The 26,615-nt window shown below is 55.1% G+C and overlaps 1 protein-coding gene across 3 annotated transcripts in view; it reads right to left on the bottom strand.

The window, feature by feature from the left end:
• NOL4L (nucleolar protein 4 like) overlaps positions 1-26,615 on the bottom strand; it is a gene marked incomplete at its 5' end in the record, with an annotated part of 60,425 nt that overhangs the window by 23,956 nt on the left and 9,854 nt on the right. The window contains 3 exons of one of the 3 annotated variants that reach the window (XM_082065516.1): positions 11,052-11,161; positions 15,482-15,593; positions 19,128-19,283. In XM_082065516.1, coding sequence (XP_081921642.1) covers positions 11,052-11,161; positions 15,482-15,593; positions 19,128-19,283 — 378 coding nt within the window. Of the gene's footprint in view, positions 1-1,499; positions 1,746-1,905; positions 1,964-11,051; positions 11,162-15,481; positions 15,594-19,127; positions 19,284-26,615 lie in introns of those variants that run through there. The other 2 variants (XM_082065518.1, XM_082065517.1) reach the window with 2 other exon arrangements.

Below are 26,615 nucleotides of genomic sequence, written 5' to 3'. Positions count from 1 at the left end.
GGCTCAGTTTCTCGGGGACTGCCTTGCAAGTCTCTCTCCCGTCATTTACACGCTGTGCCTCACGCTTAATATTCCACACCCAGAGTCTCAGGACGGTTTATTTTCCTTCTTTGAGTCCTTTTATTTTAAAACGTGTCCTTTCACGCCACAGCCTATTATTCCAATGGGATTTCCTTCCGCAGAGCAGGAGCCGAGGCTGTGTGCCGTGCAGCTCCCCAGCACGCAGCCACGCTCAGCTTCCCACCCACAGCAGCCGTGTTTTTAGTCAACAAAAGGCAACGTGTGCCTGGCAGCCCCGGAGCTGCTCCATCCCTGTGCCAGCCGCAACCTGCCCGGCACAGGCAGCTCCGGAGTCACTGAATGCGGCCAGGCCGAGCTCTGCCCACCATAGCAGCATGGTGCTCGGGCCGGGCTCACGGGAACACAGTCTCAGCTCCGGCTCAGCAACTGTTTAAACCCGGCCCTCTGAGCATGCCAAGAAGGTATTGAACCAGATTTGACCCTAACTTAACCAGTTCAGCGCAGAGAAAGGCTTACTAATGGAAGATAAAACACTTCAGGTCAAAGATTGATGCTGCAGCCACAAATACTGTGGTGGTCATTGCTTCAAAGCACTCGAGAAGCTTTAAAGCAGCCGAGTGCTCGCTGGCTGTGGTGGCAGCGAGCTGTGACTGCGCTGCCTGCTCGCCTGTGCAATGCACACACCGAACGGAACATCCCCAGCGCTCTTTGTCAGGTCACTTACAGCCTTATTTACTGCAATTTCTGCCCATTTCTATGGGACATGGTGAAAACGAGTATTTGTTAGTTCTCAAAAACAGGCAAAAGAGTTAATCGAAAAGGCAAATGGTGAATGGAAGAGGAAGGGAGGATCATCACCTCCTCCCCTCTAAGAGCTCTTCTTCTGGGAACCCCCCAGCAGTGCTTCCACCACCCCAAGGTGCCAGGACGCGGCCCCTTCCCACCGCGCGCTCCTGCTGTTCAGCAGGGAGGTGCTGAACGTGGGGCCTCCGGGCGGGGGGACCTGGGCAGCCCGGACCTGCCCCCGTCCTCCCCCTGCTGCCCCGCACCCGCCTCACCAGCACCTGAACTTGCTCCCAGCTGGGCAGGCGGTTGCGTTTCCACGCGAGGCAGAGATGGTGTCTGGATGCCCATGAGCCGTGGGGTGCGAAAGGACACTTTGCTCTTCCACGAGCACCGGGAAGCGTGTGCTGAGGGGGTGTCGGGGGGGCCGGATTTGGAGGAGACGACTGAGCAGAGCAGGACTGCAGGGCGAGCGGGTCCCCCCGCCTGCGGAGGACCCGGCGTTTCCCCCGGTGGGACGCGGTTCCCACGCGTGTCCCCGCAGTAGCGAGGTACCGGCAGCCGGGTGAGCGTCCCCGTCCCGCCCCCCGCGCCCCTCTGCCCGCAGGTAAATAAATACACCCGCGATGGAGCCTGCGTGTGCGCGGAGCCGGGCTCAGCGTGCGGCGGGGATTGACACGTAAGTAGGGCTTTACCTCCAGGGAGGCGGCTATTTCCAGCACAATCCCCGCCCGGGGCCGGGGCGCGCGAGGCGGCGATGGCGGCGGCCGGTGCCCGGGAATTGATGGGGCCGGAGCGCTCCCGCCGCCGCCGCCTCCTCCCACTTTCTTCTGCGCTTTTGTGCTCTTCCGGGGAAGGGGGAGCCGCGCCGGGCGCCGGGAAGGACGCGCCAACCTCCCCCCCGCCCCCCGCCGCCGGGCAGCCGGGCGGGCGACCCGCAACTTCCCGGGGAAGCGGAGCGGGGCGGCCGCTCCCCCCGGAGTTGGGGCAGGGCCCCGCGGCCGCGCCCCGCCCGCCGACCCCCCCGCCCCGCCGCGTGCAGCCCCCGCGCATCCCCCCCGCCCCGCCGCCGGTACCGGAGCCCCGCGGGCGGGCGCCTACCTGGAGCGGGGCCTGGGGCCTGCCGGCCTGCGCCAGCCCGGCGGCGCGGCTGGGAGCGCGGGGCGGAGGGACGGACGGACGGAGGGAGGGGGCCCGGGCTGGCGGCGCTCCGGAGAGGCTGACAACCAGCTGCTGCCCGGGGAGAGGGGCCGGCGCTGCGGAGCGCGTCACTCCCGGCTCCCGGGGGGGTGGGGGGGGCCGGGGAGGCGGAGGGGGGCGAGCGGGGCCCGGCCGCGGGCGGAGGGGGCGGGGGCGGCGGGGGAAGGGGAGCGGGGCCGCGGGGGGCGGGCGCACCGGGCGGGGGGCGCGGGGAGCCGCGCCTGGAAGAGCACATTGTGGAGGGCCGGGGAGGGCCCTTCCTCCGGGAGGAAGAGACAATGTCCAGGGCCGGGCGCCTGCTGGAGAGCTGCGAGAATGCACGGCCGGCGGCACGGCTCGGTACGGCCGGGGGGGATGCCACCCGCCCGGGCATCCTCCGCTCGGCACGGCCCGGGGGGCTGTGACCCAGCCGGGCTCCCTCTGCTCGGCACGGCCCGGTGACCCGCGGCCCGACCCGGGGCCGCCGGGTTCAGCTCCGGCTGCAAGTGCCAGGAGCGACTCCCCGGGGAGCGGAACGGGCGCCCGCAGCCCCTTCCCCTGCGCTCGGCGGGTGCAGCGGTGCCCAGGCCCCGCGCTGCCGCTGAATCCTTTTGTTTCAGCTGATTCTCTCTCCCTCCCGCACCGTGGGAGCAGAAGAGGACCCTGCTCTGCCAGCGCATCGCTCAGCGCTGCAGCCTCTGCCTGAACCTCGGATCTCGGCTGTTGGTAAAGCGGCGGCTCCTCAGGGCAGCTCCCTGACATCCAGCTGCCCCCCGAGCCCGGCCGTGCCCCCAGCACAGCCCTGTGCAGGGCACCAAGCCGCCAGGTCCCCGCGGTGCTGGGGATGCTGCGGGCAGCACGTGCTGCCCCTGCATCCCCCAGCCCGTACCGCTGCCAGGCAGGGCCCCGAGGGCTGCGGGTCCGTGACCTCCCGCCCGGTTGGAGATCACTGTGATGGGCGCCAGCGTCTCAGCATCCCCTTCCCCTGCCCATCTCCTGTCTCTCGCTGTTCCATGTTATGAAGGAAATTTCTACAAAATAAACCAAGTGTTTGGGGTTCCGTGGCGGAGCCTGCGGTAGGCCAGTGCCAGAGCCGAGGATGGGAACTGCCACATTTGTGTTTATGGCTTGTTAGTGCGGATGTCCAATTATGATGTTTTCTACTCCACTTGTTAACCACTTCACTGCCAGGGAAAGCACACAAGGGAGGAGGGGCAGCTCTGGAAGATCCGAGGCTGGAGGTAAAAATGGGTATCGCTCGGGATTGCATTTCCAGGTTGATCTGTGGAGCCAGAAGCTGAAGGGCGAGAGCAGAGCCCGGGGGCCTCCCTCGCTCCCACAGAAGCGGCCAGCTAGGAGGGCAACGAGCCCCCCGCCGCAGGGCCTGCTCTGCGCTCGCTTCCAGCTCAATGGCTGCTGCTCCTCCCTGAAGCTAAAATAAAATCCTGACCATTTAAGGTGAACAGGAGACTTGCCTGGACCTCAGCAGAGCAGGCTTTTAACCCCTTCCCATTGCTGGGCTTTGTTTCCTCCTTGTGTTCCCTTCGGCTTCGAGCTAGTCCAGCTTAAAGGTGTTTAGGAGAGCTCATCCCCCAGGCGCGAGGCGCTGCCCCCGTGCTTGGAGAGCTCGCAGGGGACATGCACCGGCCAGGGTTGGAAGCACAGTCACTCTTCCGTGCTGCTTCACCATGTGGACACTCTTATTTTATACTAAGTGCCTTTGTGTGGGTTAGGTTAATCCACTTTGGAAATGGATTAACCTAAATTTCATATCAGCAAACTTAGCGCCAAACAGCCGCGTCCACACAGGGAGTAAGGGAAGAACAGCGACCCAGCAATAGCTGCTGGGCAGGAGCTTTTCCCCGTGCAGGGGAGGGGTCCTGACCCCAAGGGGGGTCACCACTGTTACAAGTGGGGTCACAAGCCCGACAGAACCGCGATTGTGTGGGCCAGCGTTTGGGGTTGTGTGCTGGCAAAAGTGGGGCTGCCTCCAGAAACAGCTGGGGACACGCGGGGAAACGGCACGCCAAGCTCCTTTCTAGTGGGTGTTTTTCGGATTCTTATTATCTAGGGGGAAATAACCGGCAATTAGGCATGGAATTGGTAATAATAATTTATCAAGTTGTCAGGAACAGGGGGAAGTGCCTTACGGGGTGACATGCTAAAAAAAACCCAACCAAACAAACCATAATAAACCAGTACTACTGTTATTATGGTATTACATATATATATATAATACACATCAAATATATTATTTATAAGTCACTTCCTTCCCTCTCTCCTTGCACCATGTTCGTTACTGCTGGTCCCTGCAAAGCCCCGCACACGGACACAGATGTGACCCAGGCTCCCTGCCAGGCTGTGCTCACCGGACGGACCCGTCGGTGCCACCCACGAGAGGGGCTGTGCCCTGCGCACGGGCAGCGCCGCTTCCGAGGGCATCACTCATCTGTCATCATTTCCTAAGGCAGAGCTCCGCAAGAGTACCAGGGCCGCTGTCAAACCTAGGACTAAACTATGTTTTTAAGGCACCGTAGGAGCTTAATTGAATAGCAGTGCTGTTGAGCGTGGTTGCAGTGATCTAGTGGTGGCGGTAGGGGATGCAGGCGGCAGGATCCGGCCGTTGTGCCACAGGAGTCACTGACTCATGGGCGACCTTGTGCAAGTCACTTGATGTTCTTGTGCCTCTGAAAAGTAGGTTAAATAATGAACTGGACCTTCTGCACTGGGTCCTCCATGACCATCAGACCCCACTGGGTAATAAGTATTAAAACGCAAATCTCTTGGGGGGGAGGCCAGTAAGGATGGGGGGGCAGAGGAGGGGCTGAAGGAGTGCCCCGGTCACACAGCATGAGGCACATATGCAGCTTTTATCAACAATGTATTTTAATTTATCTGGCATCCAGAGCAGAATTGGGAAAAAAAAGGAGAGTGATGATTTGGGAAATGTTTTTATAGAGCAGATTTGTGGTGGGCTGGGGGCTGTAATCCCACTGCACCTTGGTGGCTCCTCCTGCAAGCAGCAGTTGCCAGCAGCTGGTATACACAGGAATAAAAGGGTGGGTTCTTCCTGGGAGCCAAGAGCAAGAGATGGAAAGGAAATCCAGCTCCGTGCTTCATGTGTACAGCAGCCAGGGCCCAGCAAAGGAGCAGGAACAGAGTTGTTTCTGTGGGTGGAACACGCCTCCCCAGAGCACAGGGAATGGGTCAATCGCAGCCAAATATCCCCTCACATTTCTTGCCAAAGCCTGAACCCACAGCACCAGCAGGAATGTCTGCATCGCACCATACATCGAGGACAACCCTCACAGCTCATCTCTTGGCCACCCAGGTCAGAATTGAGCCAACATAAACATAACTGCCGCTAAATCAATTTTTGGCCATTCCCAGTGTGTTTCAGAAACCATCTTTGCAAGGAAACCCGGCTCCTCCGAGATGCCCGCGCTCGGTTTGCACACACAGGGCTCCAGCACCGTGCGAGCCTCAGCGCAGCTTCAGCCACAGCGGAACCCAGAGCGAGCACACCATTCAAGGTTAAAATGCTGAACCACACAGCTTCATCTTCTATAATAACGGAAATCATTAATAATAGTTTGTGCTCTCAGAGTAGTTGCTATCCAAGCTCTTGAAGAGTTTTATTAGTGAGCAAGACCTCAGAAATCTCTCTAAGGTATTATCCCCTTTTCAAAGGGAGAAGGCAATTAAGAAACAGCCACTTGTGTGACTTGATCAAAGTCAACACACAGCACGGCAGCACCTGAGCTTGGGAGACAGTGCAGAAAACCTCACCAAGTGGAGCTTTCCACAGGTACGGGATAAATCTAATAGCATCCTTGAGAATATTCCATGGATGTTAAACGCTTTCATCACCATGCGGTACAGCTCTTCACCTTTTCCCCATGAATGTTTCCTAGCCCCACTTTACAGGAGCTGGACCAAACCTTTGTTTCCAGTTCTACTGGGAACAGCTGCCTTGCTGCTGGTCACCCCAGAGAATTTCAGACAGATTCACCCCAGCCAGCCCATGCTGGGGTCTCCAATTGTTTGCTTGCACTGAGCCTTGCACTGAATAACCACAAAGCTCACCTGTCCTGCAGCTACACTGGGAAAAACACCAAAACATCCCCACTACGGGACATAAAAGCTCTCAAGTTGTTACTAGCTGGGAATGTCAGAGTTAATTCCAACGACAAAAATGAGTTGCCGCTCGCTGAAAGCAAGCCATTCACACGGGCTGGAAACCAGGCTGAACGGTCTGATCATCTGACCTCCCACATCTCATGAGCCATTGAGGCCAAAGATGAAAGTTTCGCTAAACTATCTTGGCCAGTAAAGAATGCTGTTGTGACGACCAGAGCCGACTCCCCAGCTTTTGCCTGGACAAAGTCTGTCATTTAGGGCAGAACTTAAATTGAACAGGCAGAGCTGCATCCCCACTAGAGGGCTTTGTGCCGCAGACCCACGAGGAAGCCTCCAGCGCATGGATTAAATCCGGATTTCTAACAGTCACAGTGCCTCTCTGTGTGTGAGGCCAATATTCCCTTCTCTTCTGTGGGGAAGGGTGACTAAAGGAACTTCTCCGGTGCTCCAAAACATCTTAAAAACGAGCACCAGGAAACAAAGATCTTGGCAAGCCAAGGAAAAGCCTCTGGAACGAGAGTTACCTTGTTGAGTCGATTTAGAGGCATTTATTCCTGGAGATGTTTCACACTCTCTTTAATGAACTGGGAAGTACCTTCTCAGCCTCATGTGATGCAAATGCATCATCCCTCTTCCTTTCAGACACTGACTGCATGCTCCTGCCTTCTCTGCACATCTACAAACACACATGGGGTTTCTCTGGGATCCCTCCAACAGATCAGCCCAAGGCCTGGATCACACCCAGCAGCTGCCAGCTCTGCCAGATTCGGTTCTGGTCCCTGGACTACATGAAATGAGACGTCTGCAAACCTCACCAATGAGTGCAGAGACTGGAAATGAAAACCCAGTGTGTTCTGTTCCCCAGCCGCTCGCTCCTCCTGTGTTGCCTCCCCACTGCCAGTGCCGCGGCCTCGGAGCCGCACAGGGATGGAACCAGCAGACGGAACCGCGAGCTGCCCGGGGAAGGAGCACCTGGGCTGTTCTGGCAACACCGGAGCCTCCCAAGACACTGCAGTGAGCCAGCACAGAGATGGGTGTGCCAGGGAGAGGGCACAGCGGAAGGAGAAGGATTCACATCACAAACCAGCCTCGGTCGTGAGGCTCTGACAGCTCCCAGATCCGTCAGAGGATCCTCACCAGCGTCAGACAAAGCCAACTCCCTGTACATTCGTGAGATCTGAACCCCTGCGTGTGCCCCACCAGGATCATCCTGCTGTTCGGGTTCAAACATTACTTGAAATAATCTTTTGAAAGCCACTTCAGATCCAGGCACTGTCACACACTCCAGGTTTACAGGGACATCACTGGGTGGATGGAGCACGAGCAGGACCATGCGCCGTCCTCTCCAGCGCTCGAGTCCGCGCAGCAAGGCCATAGCAACGAGAAAAACGCTCCTGCCATTCACCGACTGCGTGACCTCCTGTCAGCAGCCATTGAACAACCTTGGAGGATGTTTCTGTGTCATTCAAACCTGGTTCCTCGGCCCTGGACTGCGGCTGCCAAGGCAGCAGCAGCATCTGCAGAGCAGAGAGTGAGGCTGGCATGTCAGTGCTGGGATTTGTTCTTTTAAAACCTTCATATTCTACCAGCCACCAGTGGAAGTCACACCCAACAGTGTGGCATGAGAAATAAATCCAAGGCTGACTTTGAATAAGACAGAAAAAATTGTCTGGAAAATGACTGCAATAAACTCAAATAACCAATCATTTAAAAATGTTAATATGTAGCATTTGAAAATGAGGTGGAAGGATCATTATAGATAAATATCACATATCTTGTTTTCATTCTTTTTTGCTGCTAGACTGGGAAGGTCAGAAGTTCCGAGATGCTTTAATGCCTCGGTAGATACCCTGAAATGTGGCTCATTTGGCACTCTGGAGAAAGCGAGGGGCCTGATTTTTCTCTCACATGTGAGAATTGGTATAAAATGGGAAGGAAGATTCACACCCCAGCAGCTCCTGCATATTCTAGTGAGCCCAGTGTAAGCAACCCGGGTCACAGTTGTTTTCCATCATGCCAGAATAAATGTACTGACTCCAATAAATATATTGGAATATATTCTGGAGGAACTCTTCATTTTGTGAGCAACCAGGTAAAGAGCTCCTCTCTGAACTGGTTCCTGTCCCTCAGCAGAGATAAAATGCTTTTTCTAAGGTTCTTCTGGCTGTGCTTCCTCCCAGAGACACTGCTGCCCTAATACCGATGTGCTCAACAGCACTAAGAAATTACAGTTACATGCACACGTTTGGTTTTGGTTTTTTTTCCTGAATAATGAAGTTAAAAGGCCACTTTGGCACAAACTCATTCATTGTTACCCCAAATGAAGCAAGTTCCTCCTGGTGCTGCTGCATACAAATAATTGCTTTCGGCAAAAGTCAAGTGGAACACAAGTCCATTGCTTGATTTATTTCTATTATCACCATCAAATGCTGGTGAGCAGGGGCAGCGAGGAGAGGAACCAGCATCATTGTGTGAGTGTTGACATATAAAAACCATGCAGCACATATTTGTGTAGTGCAAACAAACCTAAAAAGCAGGTTGTATTTTCTTCCTGTTTCGCATCTGTAGCAAAGTCAGAATTGTTTCTATCACCTTTAGAGGGCTCTGGCAGTTTGTAGACACCTGGAACCCCAACAATGCAACTCCCAGACCCTGTAGCTCCCGCACTGGAGCAGCAGCCTGTGTTTCACCGCCCGTGTTTCATCGCCCGTGTTTCACCACCTGTATTTCACCACCCATGTTTCACTGCCCGTGTTTCACTGCTCATGTTTCACAGCCCTCCAAAGGCTGCCAGGATCCCCACGGAAAAAGGACGGGACTGTTGGAATTGTCGTGTCTCCAGTGCAAGGGATGAAGAAGAAAGAAAAAAGTACCACAGGAATGGCTGGTGGAGGGAACCGAATCCCGGTATCGACACCATCACCCGCAATAAGAAATCACGTGCAACAGGGTGTGTTTTGAGCACCCAAGTCCTGCTGGGTTTTCCCCACCACCCCCAGCCACCTATATCCTCTCCAGGCTGTTGTCACCTCCAGACCTGATGGGAGGCTTTAATGCTTCAGAAGTCTGAGCATTAAGACTGATCTTTTGTATTGTGCTGTCAGGAATCAGTTTCAGTAATACACCAAACAGCAAATTTTACTTCTCTCAAATGTTTGGTTTTTTTTTTCTCTCCAGGCTGCTACAGCCTGAAAATCTTAGAAAGCTGCACTTCAACATCCTGATGAGAGCTGGGGAGAAGAAAAACTTTACAGGCAGGGAAGAACATCAAGCCGTTTGATTTATGATCTAAACCAGCAAACTGCTGCTTGCCCCAGCTGGTCCCTCTTTTGTTCCCTTATTACACAAGTTTCTATTCCAATCTTAGTGAGCTTCGAGCGTATTCATGTCACCAGTACATTATCTGTCTGTTTGGTGATAGCTCCAGTGCAAACTGCTAAACCAAAATTCAGGGTATAATCTTCTCAAATCTCTAAATTACCAACCAGGGTCCTCAAAACGAGATCCCTAAATGTGCACCTTCGAAACTCAAGGTCCAGTACTAAGGCCTGCCAGCTTCTGGGGTGTTTTTTATTACAGAAACAAGATCAAAGCGCAAGTCCATCCATTCTGTGTCTCCCGACCACCACAGCCCCGCCCATTACAGCCCCACCCACCATAGCCCCACCCATCAAAGCCCGGCCTATGACAGCCCCGCCCCACCCCCATCACAGCCCAGCCCAGCTAAGCCCAGCCCAGCCGCCTGGAGCTGTCCATCGTTCTACCACTGAACCCAGCCTAAGCACAAATCCCGGCACATCGCAGCCTTTCATGTTTCAAAAGCTCTACCATAACCTATTGCAAACAAAACCTTAAACCCACTCAAGCGTCCAACACGCACAAAGGAACAAAGCCCCAAAACACACAAGTGTTCCCTGTCAGGTGCTGGTTTTCCTCCAGCAAGAAGGTTCCATGGCTGAAGCGACGGAGCAACTCAGTGTCTCTCCAGCTCCTGCAAGCAAACCCACCTCTGGCATTTCACACCCGGCAATGGATGCTCCAGCCAACGTCCCCTGAGGGTGCCACCAGATAAAGGTGCCCTTCGGGCTCAACTTCACAGTCCAAGCTATCAGCAGTGTTTTTCACCACTGCACAACACAAACTCTTTCAGTTTTTGCAGTGATGTATGAGATCAGATTTAGGTTTCAGCGTGCTGGAAAGTAAACCCAGCACTGGCTTCCAGTGCCGATTTGTGGGGAGCAAGCAAAACATACTTTGCTTTTTATAGACTGTTTCCATGGTGCACAGAGGTTCCCATAGCTAATTCTGCAGCTGCACAACTTCAGAAAATGGCACAGCCTGGGTATAATCCTGTGGCAGCCTGCCCATCCATTCCCAGATCGAAATCCAGCGGTTTTACACTCACATCACAAAACGGAGCCTTCTCCTGCTCTGACACGCGAGCGCGGCGGCTGCGGCTGAACCTCCCCAAGCTGCCGATCAGCTTCGAGAGCACGGGAGCCACTGAAGCAGGGTCTGGGATCCAGACCCCATCTGCTAAAGCTCCCAGGCAGTTCAGAGGAGGTAAAGCAAGAAATTCCTATTCACCGGCTGCATTTTTAAGACAGTTTCTTAGGAGAAATGTACGTCTAAAGAACAAGCAGACTGCTACAAGCAATGACTGCACCAGCTCTATATCTGCATCTCTCAGCCGCAGGACTCTGCACAGCCCTGTTTGCTCTCACGAGCCAGAACACCAGGGACACGCTGCCCTCCTGGCTCCCACATGCCAGCACTCACTGTGCTTGGCCAGAGCTGGACCCGCCTGCACCAACGGGCCATTTCCAAAAGCATCCTCCAGAGATGGAGGTGCCGAGCACCGAGCACTGGTCATCCCTCAGCCCTTCTGTGGGGGCAGGAACCTGCCCGACGCCCCCAGCGCGACTCACCTGCTCCTGGGAGTTCATCACCCGCAGCTTCATTTGCTTCAGGTAGGTAGAGGTGAGGGGCATGTTGTAGTCAATGATCCCAGAGACCAAAGAGGAAGGTGGTTCACTCTCTGAAGAACGGAGGAAAAAGTTGAGTTAGACACAGGGCTGTGGAAGCACAAAGCTGTGACGTGTTCTCATAATCGTTAAACATATGTATTTAGAAGCACTTAAAATCCTGAGCTAGAGCTACTGCCCGCTGAGCGAGCGTTCCTGTAAGAACACAACCCCACTACAAACTTAATCACAGAACAGATGTTGTTTGGAAAAAAACAAAAAGCATTGTTGTCACCTGCAGAAAAGATTACACATAATATATAATTTTTCAGTCTACCAAAGCAGAATGTAGCAGCGGAAGAAACTGAGTCTTGCCGACACCTCAGAAGCACTTCCAGGCAAATAGGACTTATGAAGAGGTTGATGAACAAGAATATATTTGCAGCTTGCTTTAGCATTGCAAAGTCTTGCCAATTTTGCTGGGATTCCCTCAGGTAGGAGTTAACATTAAGGCAACTTATTAAGTATCTCTATCTGGTGATGAAGATTATTTTTAACACTCTCATTAAAACACAAACTTAAAGATCTTTAATTTAAATTGTTCCTGTTGATTCCTCTGGCTGAACCACATCGAGCTCTGGAGATGAGTCTGGATTCAGGCTGCCCCTGCAGATCCTTTTGTCTGGCCAGACCAGACGAGTCCCCGTAAAGCAAATTCTCAATGATTTTTCTGAATTCTCAAAGATTTGTCAGCTCTGTCATCATCACTGTGGAGCTTGCGAGCTCTCCAAGTGGGACACACGGACTGCTAGAACTATCTGTTCTAACACAGATTCACAGGCTCGTGCAATGGGTTTGTTCAGAGGAAAGCTGCTGTTTCCCACGGGGATGGCTCCTGGCTAAAAAGAAGATTCCTTTGTCCTCAGCGCAGGCAGATGCGAGTGTGGAGAATCAACCCAGCCTTCCAGCACTCTGAAGGGATGTGTGGTGTCCACTGGACAGTGAACTTGGCAACAACGGGTGGAGAAGAAGGATTTCCAGGAGCTGAAGGTGAACGGATGGCGGGTGGTCTCCATTCCTCTCTCTGAATCTCCCTGGCTGGCTTCATTTTCTGGGGTCACTGCTTTCAGAGCCACCTCTGACACAAACCCTTGAAAAAGAACCTTCACAAAATGCTTTACAGCACCTTAGAAAACCCATCAACCCAAACATAATGAGTCTGCTTTCCAGAAATGCTGAATATCAAAAAATCCCAGAGAAACTCAGCAGACCCAGCTTCACACCTCTGGAAGCACCAGATTTATCATGTCTGATTAGGAAACGACCTGACCCAAAACCTGTCTGTGACTGACTTCAAACATAACAAAGGTTTTTGCAGATCTTGTGTATCAAGAGCCTGCTTTGGGTCCATGGAAATGCGATCTTTTTTTGGCAGGTCCATCTACCTCACCCTGGGCTCTGAAGCGTTCCTGCCTGCGGTGCAGGGAAGGGCAGCCAGGGCCACTCAGGCCACCAGCTCACTCCTAGATGAAGGTGTAAAGCTTTTAGGAACCCTGTCAATGAATTCCACCCTCTTTTCTCATGGTTGCATGTCACTGCTCTCTGGTAAGCTTTGACCTATAGATTAATTAAGAACACTTCTGCATCTCTATGTGTTAAGCACCCTAAACAACCCATTGTTCTACTGTGGCAGGATGTTACTTTGTGATGAGAAGATGCTAAAATTCCAGTGCAAGGGGAGCTTCTTGCATCTGGTTCTGCTGTGAAAGGGGAAACAGCTCCCAGGAACAAGACGTGCACCTCCCCAGGCTGGCTGTGGTCATGGGGATGTGGGTCTGTAAGAGGAGTTCAGGAAAGCATTTGCTGAGGTACATAGAGCTGCTCTTTCCTCGCAGCAGGAGCAGGGATGTGGCCAGTCTTTGTGACGTGGTTCATAGTTCGGTGCTGCAGAAATGAATGAGGTTCCACAGTGGCAGCTCAGCATCCTCAGGCAGGGAGCAAGAGGGAAGGAGATGATCTTTGGTGCTCAGGTTCTGCCTGAAACCATCCTGATGGAAATCTGGAATAATCCCGTTAGCAGCCACAAATTTGCAGTGAATTTGTGCGACCGCAACAGATAAGAGCTTGAGCCTAAGAAACCAAAACCTTCTTTTATAAGCTAACTGGAAAAGAAAGAAAACCTTTGTTTTAAAAGGCCTGGGGGACTCCACAGGAACAATCCTCACATCCTACGTCACAAGAGGGGGCTGCTGGAATCCTTCAGCTTCAAAAACATAGACATCACATGCCCCATGTGTGGGACATAGAGATGGAACAGGCAGAATGGTTTAAACTAAAATGGTTTCAACCCTAATTTTACATTTGTGTAACTCCACTGGAATTAGTCCTAATTTAAGAACAGTGTAAAGAGATCACAGCGAAGTCTTGTGATGTTCCAAGTTTCCCACAAGCACGACAATTTGCTTTTACAAATTACGTGTGTGCCCTGCAGGGTTTGATGTCAGAGATTTTGCGACAACAAATGAAATGTGTTGAGATTTGTTTAATGGACAAGAGAAGTAGGAAGAGATGGGAATGACTTAAATTTTTTTGTCTTACTGAGTTAACCTTTGCCTATATAAGCCTGTGTGTGTATATACATGCCCATACACCTGGGGAATGCTTCTATGTCCCCAATGTTTTTCAGGTGATTTGCTCCCGATAAATTCCTGAATATATATTAGTGAAATCAGACACTCTTCCCCAGTAAAAATTCCCTTATCTAATCTGCCCTATGCAGATTTTCACAGGTACTTAGTCACTGTTCAGGTACTATTCAGAGCAGAAAGGCACTTCTGTCCTTCCATTCCTGGTGGGTAAGAAGCAGGACTTTATTTTTAAGAGAACTGCTAAGAGGGAAAGCTTTTTGAAAATAATCAGTCATTTCTATTAATTTATAAATTTGCTCAGGACAGCCAGATCTCAGCCCTGATTGCTGCTCTGGAGAGGACACTCAGCACCTGGCGTTCCCTGAGTTGCTCTCAGGATGGTGGGTGAGCAGGAGGGGGCCCTGAAGGAACAACGACCCTTTTCATCAGCTGCCTCCTGCACAGGGATCCTCTTGGCTTGACCCAAAGAGGCAACATCCCTGTTGGCGGGACCCATCCCATGCCCCTTCCCATCCCGGGAGCCGACTGCCATGGCCAGCACACTCCAAATGGCACCGGTGACGGATGTGGCACAACCAGTGGGAAAGTTGGGTTTGCTCCCAGGGAGGACAAAGGCCAAAAATTCTCTTGTTGGAAAGAGGGATCGGGCCCTGAGCCGGCAGGGTGGGAAGTGCTGCAGTGATGGAGCCTAGACTAATAAATGTCACACAGGATTATTTGGGAGAGTTTCTAAAAAATATAACAAGTACAAAGCATTTCAGTCACTAGCTTTGGATAGCTGGCACACATAATCCCCTTAAATGGAACCTCTGGGCTGTCCCTCGCTCTGCTCCCAGCAGTAAACAGTTGGAAATCAGTACTTAATACTCGAAATTTTCTATTGTTGGGTTCTTCGTTCATTTAATTCTGCTTCATAAGAGCTGCCAAACGAGCCTGTTCGCCTTAACAGTTCTGAAACAGTCCAAGTCTGGCAGTTTGCTGATGTTTTACAAAGAAGCAAGTTTGTTGGGTGAAACCTCTCAGAGTCAGTTTGATGTTTTGTGCTTGATCATGAAAACAAGTTTGTAATTTAGAAAAAAACAACATAAACATCAACTTTAACCATTTAGTCTGGAAGAAAACCTGGTCCCATCTTATGCACCACTTCCATCTTTCAGGCCTAAGAGCTGCAGATTGGGTCCATTTACAAAGAACCACAATGAGCCAACCACCATAATGGCCACACTAATTGGTCGTTACATTGGCATAATGTAACTTTGATTACCAAACCATTTTCTGTTATCAAAAATAGGATCATGACGTTTGTATCTATTAATTATCGTGAATTATGTCTTTATCAGAAACTTCAGTTATTCAGCCACATTCAGTGTCTTTCATTACAAAATTAACAGTTTAAAGGAAAAACTTCAGGTCATGTTTTTTCAGAGACTGAAGTTTCTACCCACACACGATCACGGGCTGACTGCGGACACATCCGCAACACGTTTGACCCAAGGTTTGCACAGGGGAAGCTCGGAAGGAAGGCCGGACTGCTCCTGCTCTCTAGGCTAAAAACAGCGACAGACAAACCAGATTGAGGCAATTCCTTCAGCTTGGCTATGGTAGTGCATAAAAATCACACTGGTTAGGAAAACCATGAGGTTAAGAAGTATCTCATGGATGGGGCAGCATCCTGACAGCTCTCCGGGACAGCACACTGGGTGAAATGCTGCGTCAGCTCTGCTGGCACAACTCATTTCCCTTTACCTTTGGGCTCCAGACCGTTGGAGTTGAAGTGCATCCTCTTCTGGCACTCGGTGCAGCTCATCAGGAACCTGGTCACGGCTTCTCTGGGCAGAAAAGCGTAGGTCTCTGCGATCTGGGGACACAAGGAGGCAGCTGCACTTCCTGGGGGAGGGACGGAGGGCACATTCCCACCGCACCCACCCACCCAGCCAGGAACATCATCAACACAGCAATCCCCGGCCCCTCCCTCTGCAGCAGCTGGGGAGAGAGGAATGTTTTGGGAGGTAACCGGTGTGCCAGCGCCACATTGGGACACGAACAAACAGGCCTCGAAGTCCCAGTGTAGTCGCTCCTTCCCAGAAACTCCCTTCCACTCCCCCTCCAAGTCTGGGAAGGGCAAAGCTACAACCATGTACGAATCAAATGGGAAAGTAAGGTCTCGTCAGCTCTGTTTGCATTGTTAATTACCATCACACCAGTAACCTGAAGAATCTATTAATCTTTTGTAAGAACAGGTCACTTTTTCCCACAATGACAATCAATTACTGTTAATACTACTTCGCACTTCTGTGACATATTTGATCCAGGGAATTTAAAACATTTTTACAAACAGTAATGAACTAAGTGTCCTGAACCTTTGTGGGATATCTGTATTTTACAGATGAGGAAAAGCTAAGGATAAATATTTAAAACATGGACGCCTGAAGTTAAACACTATATGCAGACCTAAGCACCCACAGATGGTGCCTGGCTATCATAGGCTCCTATTATTCCAATTAATGCCTGACAGTAGCAATTTTACAGTATTTCTAAAGATCAAGACTAGGTTATTTGGAGAAGGAGGGAGGGAATTTTAATGTAGATTTCTTTAAGGCTGTAAGAGACCATCAAATCATGGAGTCTGACCTTCTGCGTAGCACAAGTCGGGGAACTTCAGCCAGGTTCTCCTGCAGCCCCGTAGCCTGTGGTTTGCCTAAAACATCTTCCAGGAAGACATCTGGTCTTAATTGGGAGGCATTAAGAGGCTGAGAGCCCACCTCTTACTTTGGGGTTGGTTCCTATGGTTAATCACCCATCCTGTTTGGTCTGAGTGCCTTGTCCCAGCCTGGCGGCTCCCAAACCAGGGGCCGTGACCCCAACCGGGGTCACAGCACTTACAAGTGGGGTCATAAAGCAGACAGAAATTCAATTGTTTGTGCCCGTCCTCGGGGCTGCGAGCCCGGCAGAAGTGGGGCTCGGGACGGGAAGCGGGGCTGCAACCGGAGACCTCACGAGCAACAGCTGGTGATGGGGGCTGAGCTGGGAGGGCAGCTCGGGATGTCCCGCTCCCCCTCCTCTGGCCACTTGGCATCATCCTCCCACCTTATTTTGTTAACAAAGATCAAAGATATCTAAATTCCCAGCATTTTTCTATCCTACAGGGAAGGGTGACGCTTAAGCTTGGGATCAAGCCACATTACAGCAGCAGGCAGTGGGTTTGCTTGCTCAGGGCTGAAGCAGCCCCGTGACCGGTGGAGGGAGGGAGAGAGATTTATCTCCACTGAGCGGCAGCAGAGCCCGAGCTTTTCCATCCACGCTAATGCCAGATGGGTGGAAAGTTCAGGCAGGGACCTTGTCCCAGCCCTTCCAAGGGAGGATGCAGCGCCTGGTCCTCAGGGGATTCTCCTTCTCTTTAGCTCCAGCCCTGGCAAGCGCGGCTGTGCCTGCTCGGCTGTGCCTGCTCGGCTGTGCCTGCGCGGCTGCCCATCTCAGCCTCTGCCTCTCTGCGGTTTTATCAATGCACAAGTGCCAGGGACTCCCACAGAAACACCGAAATTAGGGGCCTGACAATTGCTGGTGGCAAACACGACATTGTGAAGCAGGCAGGAAACCAGCCGTGCTGCCCGCGGCACTGAGCCCGGTTTCAGCCTCTTTTGCTCCAGCGAGCCCATCGCCTCTGCTGCAAATATTCAGCTAATTTTAGTGATACAGTTGTTATTTCTCAGCTGATTTGATGCTCTGCAGAGCAGACAGCTTCCTTGATGAGTTATCTCCCATCCAAACTCCCTTTCTGATTGCCTCCCTCCGGAGGTCATGGACAAGGGCAAACTCTCCAGTGCCTCTAATCAGAACCGCTGGGGAAAGGGGAAGGGAGCAAACCGGCCGGGGACACAAAGCCACCCGAGCTGGGGCAGGAGCGAGGGCAGAGCCAGCAGCAGCGTCCTGCTGGGTCAGGAGGGATCCGCGCTGCTGCTGTGATGATCTCAGCCCAGGAGGGAGCCGAGGGAGGAGCGTGGAGCTGCTGTGAGCAGGCCTGCGAACACAGGCAGCTCCCCCGGGGCTGTGCAGAGCACAGAGCCGTCCTCCAGAGAGCTCAATTGAAGGAATTAGGGGAGGCTCAGGGTGGTCTGCTGGGGAAATGAGTGGAAAGGTTTTGAACTGTGGTCGTGCTGGCGAGGCTGCCCCCACCCCGGACAGAACAAGGTCACCTGTCCCCAGCCAGGGACGGTCAGCGTGTGTCCCGGCCCCGCGCTGTGCTGCAGGGGCAGGAGCTGCATGTGGGGCACGGAGCGACGCCAGAGCTCTGTGTGCAGATCCCAGTCCCATCCCCAGGGGCTCCCACCATATGGGGGAGGCTGCAGGGCACTGGGCTGCCCTTCCAGCACTGCCAGCATCAACAGCCCTGCACGGACGCAGGGACATGCACAGGCAGGACACAGCCAGCAACAAGCCGGCTCCAGCCGCACACCGAACCCTGCACAACCCCAGACATCATGGCAAAGGCCAGGGCACAGACCTCTGCAGGGTGATGCACACACCAGAGACGCGAGCTGTCGGCCACCCACTTCTGTCTCTAAGCGACCTGGTCTTTAGGGCTGTGGGATTCAAGAGAGTAGCTCTGGTTTGGACAGTAAATTCAGCTTTTTTGGTAAAAGGAGAACCCGAATGTTTGCACTGAAGGGCTCTGCAGAGTCAGGAGAAACAGCAAGCTCCCAGGAGAAGCACACTTCAGGCTAAATTATTCCTGACCTAACTAGAGTGGTTTCAGGATGGATAGAGCTGGTTCTCAGCATCCATGGAGCACCTGACGAGCCTTAGCTCAGTGCTGCCTCCATTTTGTACCGAGGATGCCCAGGCAGGGGCTGATGCGATCATTCGCCCAGCCGGGGAATGGGCGGGCTCCAGTCCCCCTCTGCCTTCTCCATCCCCCTGCTGCTCCATCCCTCTGCTGCTCCATCCCCTCTCTGCTCCATCCCTCTGCCTGCTCCTGCCCTTCAAGGCCCAGGCGAGACATTTCCCTCTGGCCAAGGGTGACATGGAGACAGATGGCATGGAGCAGAGTGCACAGAGGACTGGGCAAACATCCCTTCACTCATCAGTAATAATGAGCATTTCTCTTGTTTTGTCTCACAGACATGTACAGTTGTCTTTGTGTGATTCACTTGGTGTTTCCTCTCCCAGCAGCCGTACCCTTGTGCTGTCCCTGTAGCCCGGTTACCCATCTCCCCAGCACAGCTGCTCTGCCTTTCACTGCCTCCTTCCTTACGCCTGCCTGCACAGGCAGACAGGACTGTCCTTCGCCTCTGCCTCCCGCCAGCGGCTCCCTGCGCCCGGCCCCGCCGTCCCCGTCCCTGCGGCGCCCCGCTCCCCAGCCCTCTGTCCCCTCGCTGCCCGGGGGGACTCTCACCGCTCGGTAGGTTTTCTTCTGCCCGGCATGTTTGGGTGCTTTGCCCGGCTCCGACGAGCTCTCCACATGCATCGAGTATATGATGTCAAAGAAATCTTCCACCACAGCCACGCGCTTCAGAGAGATGCCCTCAGGCTCCGACAGTCCATCTGCCCCCTACAACAGCGCAGGCAAGTTTAGTTAGTGTCAGCGATGGGTGACAGGGGTGATGAGATGGGCCCGGGGCTGATGCGGTTGGAGGGGGCAGAGTCGCGGCGCTCCAGCCCTGGGCTGCCTTGGGCACGGGGGGCATGGGGGATAAATTAAACAGTGCTCCGGGGAGGATCCTGTTGCAGCCAGGGCAGGGGGGGCTGCTGCTGTTGTGCTGCTAAAGCTGTCAGGGAAACTGGGCCAGGAACAAAAACAAGGGAAGAGTCCAGAATGGAGTCACAACCAATCAAGAAATTCAATTTTCATAATTTGGGGTGATTTTACTAGGCAGGGAACAGGCAGAGGAAGCTCTTTGGACCTGCACATGGTACTAAACCACCCTGGGAAGCCCCACAACGCAGGGCACGCTCCCTGCGGACACGGCTCAGCCCACGGGACGCGGCTTCGCTGCGATGCCAGGATGCGGCCCCTGACGGAAGGAGCCAGAATCGCCCTCCTTCCCCGCGCTGACCTTTCCGAGGCACCCTCCCTCGCTCGCGCACGCAGAGCAGCTGAGCGCTGGCAGCAGCAGCTCAGCTCTTTGTGTGTCAGGATGTGCTGGAGAGCAGGAGGCAGCAGCTCTGCCGCACGGCCGTGGTGACAGACTGGTGGGAGTGGGAGGTGTGGGGAGCCGTGCTCCCCGAGCCGGCTGGCAGCGAGGTGTGAGCTCGGGCGGGCTGTGAGCTTGGGCAGGGTGGGCAGCCTGTGGGACCCGGCAGCTGCTCCCGGCGCTGCGGCACAAAGCACCTGCACCTCAGGCTCAGGGGGACAGCGGGCAGCTCCTGTAATGGCCGGGGCACCAAAAAATGGCCAGGCTGCAGGAGGTTACTCAGCTTCTCTCTTGAAAAAAAGCCATTGTTGCATAGACAGTTGTATATATATATAAATATACACATACTATATGCACATATACATACATACAACTCATCCCTTTGAGGCCTGCTTTCCGAAAAGGTACACACGGATGCTGTCCGGCTGGTGCACAGCGAGCTGGGGAGCAACAGCCTGCACATGTAAATGACCCGCAAACGACGTTTCTCACGTGTGTTCGCACGTCCCTGTGTGCAGGCAGGGGCTGCCAGAGGTCTGCACGCAAAGGGAACAGCCCGTCTCCCAACCTTTATTTTCTGTTGGTGGTGGTGACTGGGCTCTGTCTATCTGATACGGTCTATAGATTGAATAAATGCTGTTCTTAAGCCACCAGTCAAGGGACTCTCAAAAATCAATCATTTAGAGGGACCGCCTTCTGCTAAAGACTGCTTTCTTGGGGGAGCAATCTCTTAATGTGAAGCACTGCCTGTTAAAGTTGGCTCCTCACCCCGATTTCAGAACAGAGCCTGCCGTACTGGGCACGGACTGCAGCGGGACGGGTCGGTGTGCTCACCCGGGACTCGGGCACAAGGATTTTCCAACACAAACCACCTCTGCTGTCCCCAGGGAGCCCTGAGCCCTATCTAAAGGTGGCTGTAACAAAGAGAATATTGAGAATGAACACAAGGGGCAGGGTGGCAGTGCTGCCATGGTGGGGGTCGGGAAACCTCACCCGAAGGAGTGTCTTTGAGGAATATAAATCTAATTTCTTCTGTCACCGTTCGGGGAGTTTCACTTTAATCGAGGGCACGGGTATTCCCCTGCCAAGGAGGAGCGGGCATTAGGAGGCTTCCTACTGACCAATAATCCTCAGAGCAGGGTTGAAATGAGGATAATTAGAGAAACAGGACAAAGGAAAACGCTTCAGGAGAAAAGCTCAGTCAGGTGCAATAAGCAAAACCCTCAGAATTAAGGTTGCAGCCAAGCCTGTACATAAATCACTATTTCCAGGGCCATCCCAGCCAACTAATACTCCGCTCCCTGCACGGCCAGCAGTTCCCTATTTCCTCCTCAGTTTCAGAACAAACACTGTTAAGGTAACCCCAGGGTCTGGGCATCACTATGGCCTCTCTGCCTCCCCACACCCTGGGGGATGCCGGAGCCACCTCCTCGAGACCCCATTCCCTGCAGGGAACCTTCCCTGGCTCCTCGCGTCTCTCCAGCCCACACCAGCCTTGTGACTTCTCTCCCCGTGATGATTATTTAGCTCTGGGAAGCAGGTGAGATGCAAGCGGTACCAAAATCACCGGATATAAGAAGCTGCATCAAGTCAGTGCTTCTAGGATTACAGAGGTTTCTATCTGGCAATATAAACAAATGTTGACCAAGGACTTAAGGGGACACACATGCTGTAGACAACCTCTCAAAGGGGCCCATGCCCCTCTGGTTCCTCCTTCCACACCCAGTATTGCTCACCAGTATTCAAGGCATGAGTCAGAGCCCATAGTATCTCAGAATGGCATAAAACCCCTTAGGTTTAAAAAGCAAGAAAAATTCTGCTGGGAAGAATGATGGGAATAAGGGATGCACTTGCCCCCTCCTGGCGTTGGGGCTTTATTGGAAGCCACTTGCCTCTAAAATGCATAAAATATTTCAGGAGCAAAATTCAGCTTTGAAATAAGCATTTGGGAGCAGGTGGCATTTCAGGTGCCGGGGCCAGAAAGCCCCTTTGCCATGTCACAGGCACCCACCACTCCCTACGTTTGCCCAACATGACTTTGTCTCTCCCCGTCCCGTTTCTCCTCCTTCCCTCTCCCTGCACAGCCCGTCCCGCGGGTCTCACCCCCTTTCTCCCGCCTGCCCGCACCTCCCCAGCCCTCAAGCGCTCTCTCCTCTCACCTCCTTTCCTCTGGGTTATCCATCAGGTCTTTTTCCTCCCCAGTGTCCTTTGTCTTCCCCATTTCCTCCAGTCCCACATTTCTCTGCTCGCCTCCTCCTCGCACCTCATGAGCCCCCATGGCCCCGTGTCCCCCTCCAGCACGTCCCCAGCGCCCTGGTCCCCCTCCTCCTGCTCTGCTCCCTCTCGCCCACCCCAGCCACACCTCCGCTCCCCCAGCTCCACTGCCCATTGCAGCCGCAGCCGGGCTCTGTTCACACCGGAGAGCAGTGCCGGGGGGCGGCTGTTTGGGCCTCCCTGCCCCCCGTCACCACCACGGCCAGTGTGGCGGGTGCAGAGCAACGAGAGGCGACAGCCATGTCGGGATGTCCTGGGCACAAGGATGGCAGCGCTGCCACCCGCCTGGGGACCGGCCGTGGCGCTGGCAGCGCTCGCCCACCGCGCCCCTGCCCCGGCAGCTTTGTTCTCGGCAGCTGCCCCGGCCCTGCCCGCAGCTCCCGGCCCCGGGCCTGTCCGGCCCGCCGCGGTTCCCCTGCCCGCCCGCCGCTGCCCGGGCCGGGCCCCTCGCCCTCCCGCTCAGGGTGGGGCCGCAGCCCCGCGCGGGCCGGGCCGGGCGGTGACATCTGCCGCTGCGGCGGGAGGGGAGCGAGGGCGGGCGCCCCCCCGCCCGGCCCGGGCTGAGGCCGCCGGCAGGTAGCGGGGTAACCATGGCAACCGGCGGGGCCGCGCGCTGCCGGCGGTAATCCGCTCCCCCGGGCCGGGCCGGGCCCGCCGCCGGCTCCTCCTCACGCCCACCCGGGTGCCCCCGCAGGGCCCCGGTCGGCCACGGGGGAGGATCCGGGGCAGCGCCCCCGGGCCGGGGGCTCAGGCTGCGGGCAGTGCCCCGCCGTGCCCGGCCCCGGGCTGGGGCAGCTCCCGCGCCCCGCAGGCGCCGCGGACAGGGCGGGCTCGGCCGCCCCAGCTGTCGCGCCTGCTCCCGCCTGCTCCCGCCTGCTCCCCGCAACACCAGAGCCCCCAGCCACAGCCCTGCCATGTCTGCCACACGGACCCGTCCTGCCTCACAGCCCCACAGCGGCACCCATGGCCGCCCTCCCGCAGCCGAGCGGCTCCCTCGCTCCCAGCCCTGCTGGGTGTCCACAGACCCCGCAGCCATCCCTCACTGCCCAGCGCATGTGTGAAAACTGTCATCATCGGAGCGATTCACAGCCAAACTACAGCGCTGACACGCAAACTGGGTTTTTTGCCGGCCGGCAGGTCTCAGGCCAGCAACTGCCACCCGATCCCGGCGCGGTGACCTCCACCCCGAGCCCCCTGAGCTGCCACCGCCCCGCGCGAAACCAGAGCCAGCGGGGCAGCTCCGCGGGGCCCCGGGACCCGCCGCAGGCTCCGCGCACCGGGCGCCTGGCGCTGCGAGCCCTTCCCCGCCTTGGACTCTCTGATCTGGGAGAATCTGGGAGGATTTAATCCGATCTGTGAGACAGGGAGCCAGGTCTCCGACACCTGCGTTCTCCCAGCTCCTCTTCCAGCTGGCTGGGGGACCTGGTATCTGCCCAGGCTGGAGGGTGCTGGCTCTGCCCTGGCAACCTCTGCATCCCCTTGTGGGGCTGGCAGCTCTGCTGGGGCCCGGGAAGCTGCCCCTGCGTCACGGCTCCGCGGGGAAGCATCCCGTGTCAGCGGGGGTTTGCTGGAGGGCCATGGGGCAGGGGGTGCGGGAGCGGGATGGGAGGGAGCACTGACTGCGTCCCCATCTGCTGTGTTCAACGGCAGATAAAGCGCTGCCCTGGCCTTTGCGCGAGGGGCTGATACCAGCCGAATTCGGCTTCCTGCGAGTTAAAAGCTGCTTCCTGCCGGCACAGCCCTGCCTGATAATGGCTGCGCTCTGTTCTCTGGCCGGGGAGCAGACCCTCTGCCCTTGCCTCTTCTCGCGCTTGCCACATGAAAGCCTTCATCTCTGTATCTCCCAACCACAGCATCTCCCCTCCCTGCCTCTCAGCACATAAATTTCCCACGGCTGTCTGGAAGGGCTGCTGAACCCTCCATCCCTGGGACTCCCGAATGGTAGGGCTGGGGCCAGCTATACCAAGCTGCCCCGAAGGTCACCTCCCCTGCCCGCAGCAGAGGCAGCAGCGCTCGCTCTGCCTGTGTCCCTGCTGCCCACCAAGGGTCAGGATTGGGGTCCCCACTCCCATGCTGGGACCAGCCACCCCGTGGCATGACCGTGGGCTCCCAGCCCAAACTCTGCGGCCATCAGCCACCCTTCGCGTGAGCCCTCGTCCGTTCTGCTGCACACACAAAGCTGCCATCGCATACTCATTTTGAGATCAGCAATCTTGGGGTCGTGTTTTACCTGAAGCACTCGGCTCTCCTTAAGGTGCCTTTCTAATTTCCTACAACTTGTGTTTTGTTCTAGGGAAATTTCTGTTCTTTAGGAAAAAAAATTATCAGCTGTAACAGGGAGCAGACGTGCACAGGCAAAAGCAGTTGGACACAAACTCCAACATAAAGGGCGAAATCCTTCTGTCCCGTAAGAGACATCCCGGTGGGTGCTCCAGAGGTGACACCTCCAGCCCATCTCGTGGGCCACCCACCGCCCCCCTGGCTGCTCCCGCGCCGCGCGTCCCACCTCTGCAGCCCCTCCTGCCGCACAGCACCGAAACAGGCGATCTATTGCAATATGGACTCGTACAACTTTTGATCAAGAAACTGTTCTTGGTACTTCTCATCTCTGGGAAGTCAGCCCTTGATTGGCTTCTATATTTAGACTTCTCCAGAGCTTTAGGAAGTTCACTCCTCATGGTATTTAGGTGTAGGATGAAAGCAGCTTTTGCGGGGGATATGTTAAACCACAGCAGGCTCCCTCTGCTAATGCTGCAAGGAGAAAGAAGAGCTACATTCCTCAAACTTCCCTCTTCCTCGTGTCCCTCATGCCACGGGCACAGTGTGTGCCTTAGAAATAGGCACTGGGGAAATGCGAGGCCGAGAACAATATCAGCTGTATTGCTCATAATAAAAAGAACCCATCAGAGGAAGATGGGAAATGCTCTCACTTACAGATTTTGCTCTTTTTTTCTCCTGGAAATATTTTGCTGGGAAATTTTTATGATCATTTCTGGTTGAAAAATGAGAGAAAAGTGGTTGCTGAAATGTTGTTTCCCTGCGCTAAGCATTTATACGTCATTTTGCACAAACCACCAAGCAAACACGAAGCCCCATCCTGCACTCGCAGCTACAGTCCTGCTCACTGCAGGAACACCAGCTCTGCTCATCAGCTGAGCTTGGTCCAGCCCAGGAGAGCTTGTTTCTCCAGGGGAAACCAAGGCACAAAGAACAAGCCATTTTCCTGAAGCACCGCCTTGACTCAGGCCAGGAGCCGGGGTGCCCGAGGTCTGGCCGCAGCCTGCGCTGGGTGCATTTGCATTGTTTCTCTACCCAGAACTGTACACAATACTTTTTTTTTCTTGCAAAGTAAATACTTCCATGTGAGGGGGAGCCAGGCGCATTATTTTTAGCTGGCAAACAAAGCCGAGGTGTACGTCTTTCAGTGGGGGACAGGCGCCTCTTAGGAGCAAGCTGCTCTTTCAGCAGCTGCAGCTGAGCTGTCGAGATGGGTCCAGGCCTTTGCTCTGACCTCGGCTTATTCCTCTCGGGGCTCCCAGGCCTGGGAATGAAAACACAGGGCCTGGGAGGGGCGAGCAGGGAAGCGGCAGCTGCAGAGGGCCCAGGTGGGCCGTGGGTGCCAGGGAGGTGGATGGGTGCGGGGGCTGCTCCCCTGGGGAACGGGGCTGCCCCCCGTCCCAGGGCTGCCGGAGAGAGAGGAGGAGCCCAGAAGGCAAAGCTCTGCTCCGTGCCTGCTCAGAGCTCTGCTCCATGCATGCACAGAGCTCTGCTCCATGCATGCACAGAGGTTTACTACGTGCCTGCTCAGAGCTCTGCTCCATGCCTGCTCAGAGGTTTACTCCGTGCCTGCTCAGAGCTCTCCTCCGTGCCTGCTCAGAGCTCTCCTCCGTGCCTGCTCAGAGGTTTACTCCATGCCTGCTCAGGGCTCTGCTCCACGCCTGCTCAGAGGTTTACTCCATGCCTGCTCAGAGCTCTCCTCCGTGCCTGCTCAGAGGTTTACTCCATGCCTGCTCAGGGCTCTGCTCCATGCCTGCTCAGAGGTTTACTCCATGCCTGCTCAGAGCTCTGCTCCGTGCCTGCTCTGCCGGGATGCAGAGGACATTTTGCACGGCGCAGGAGAGTGGACCTGCCTCCCTGCGAGCACCGGCTGCATGCGGGCAGGGGAGGCAAGGATCTGGCACGCAGAGATGAGCACAGCACTCCCCAAAAATCGCGACCCTGCATCCGCCTGCCAGGAAAGAGCAGGGAGCTGGTCCTGTGCTGCCTGTGCACTGCGTTACAGGGCAGGCGAGTGCGGCGCTTCAAGGGTAACCAAATCCTGGGTGCCGGGGAGCAGCCCCAGCTGCCATTGGAGCGCAGTGTATCTTGGTTTTGGTGAGAAAAGCTGCTGTGCTCTCATGCGCAGAGCTCCCGGCTGCCCTGCCCGGGGGATCGCTCCCCGGGGCCGCGGTCTCACACCGTTAGCTGGGACATGG

Source organism: Streptopelia decaocto (assembly GCF_964273445.1).
Source record: "Streptopelia decaocto genome assembly, chromosome: 14".
Taxonomy (NCBI): domain Eukaryota; kingdom Metazoa; phylum Chordata; class Aves; order Columbiformes; family Columbidae; genus Streptopelia; species Streptopelia decaocto.
This window is presented reverse-complemented; position numbering and strand designations above follow the sequence as displayed.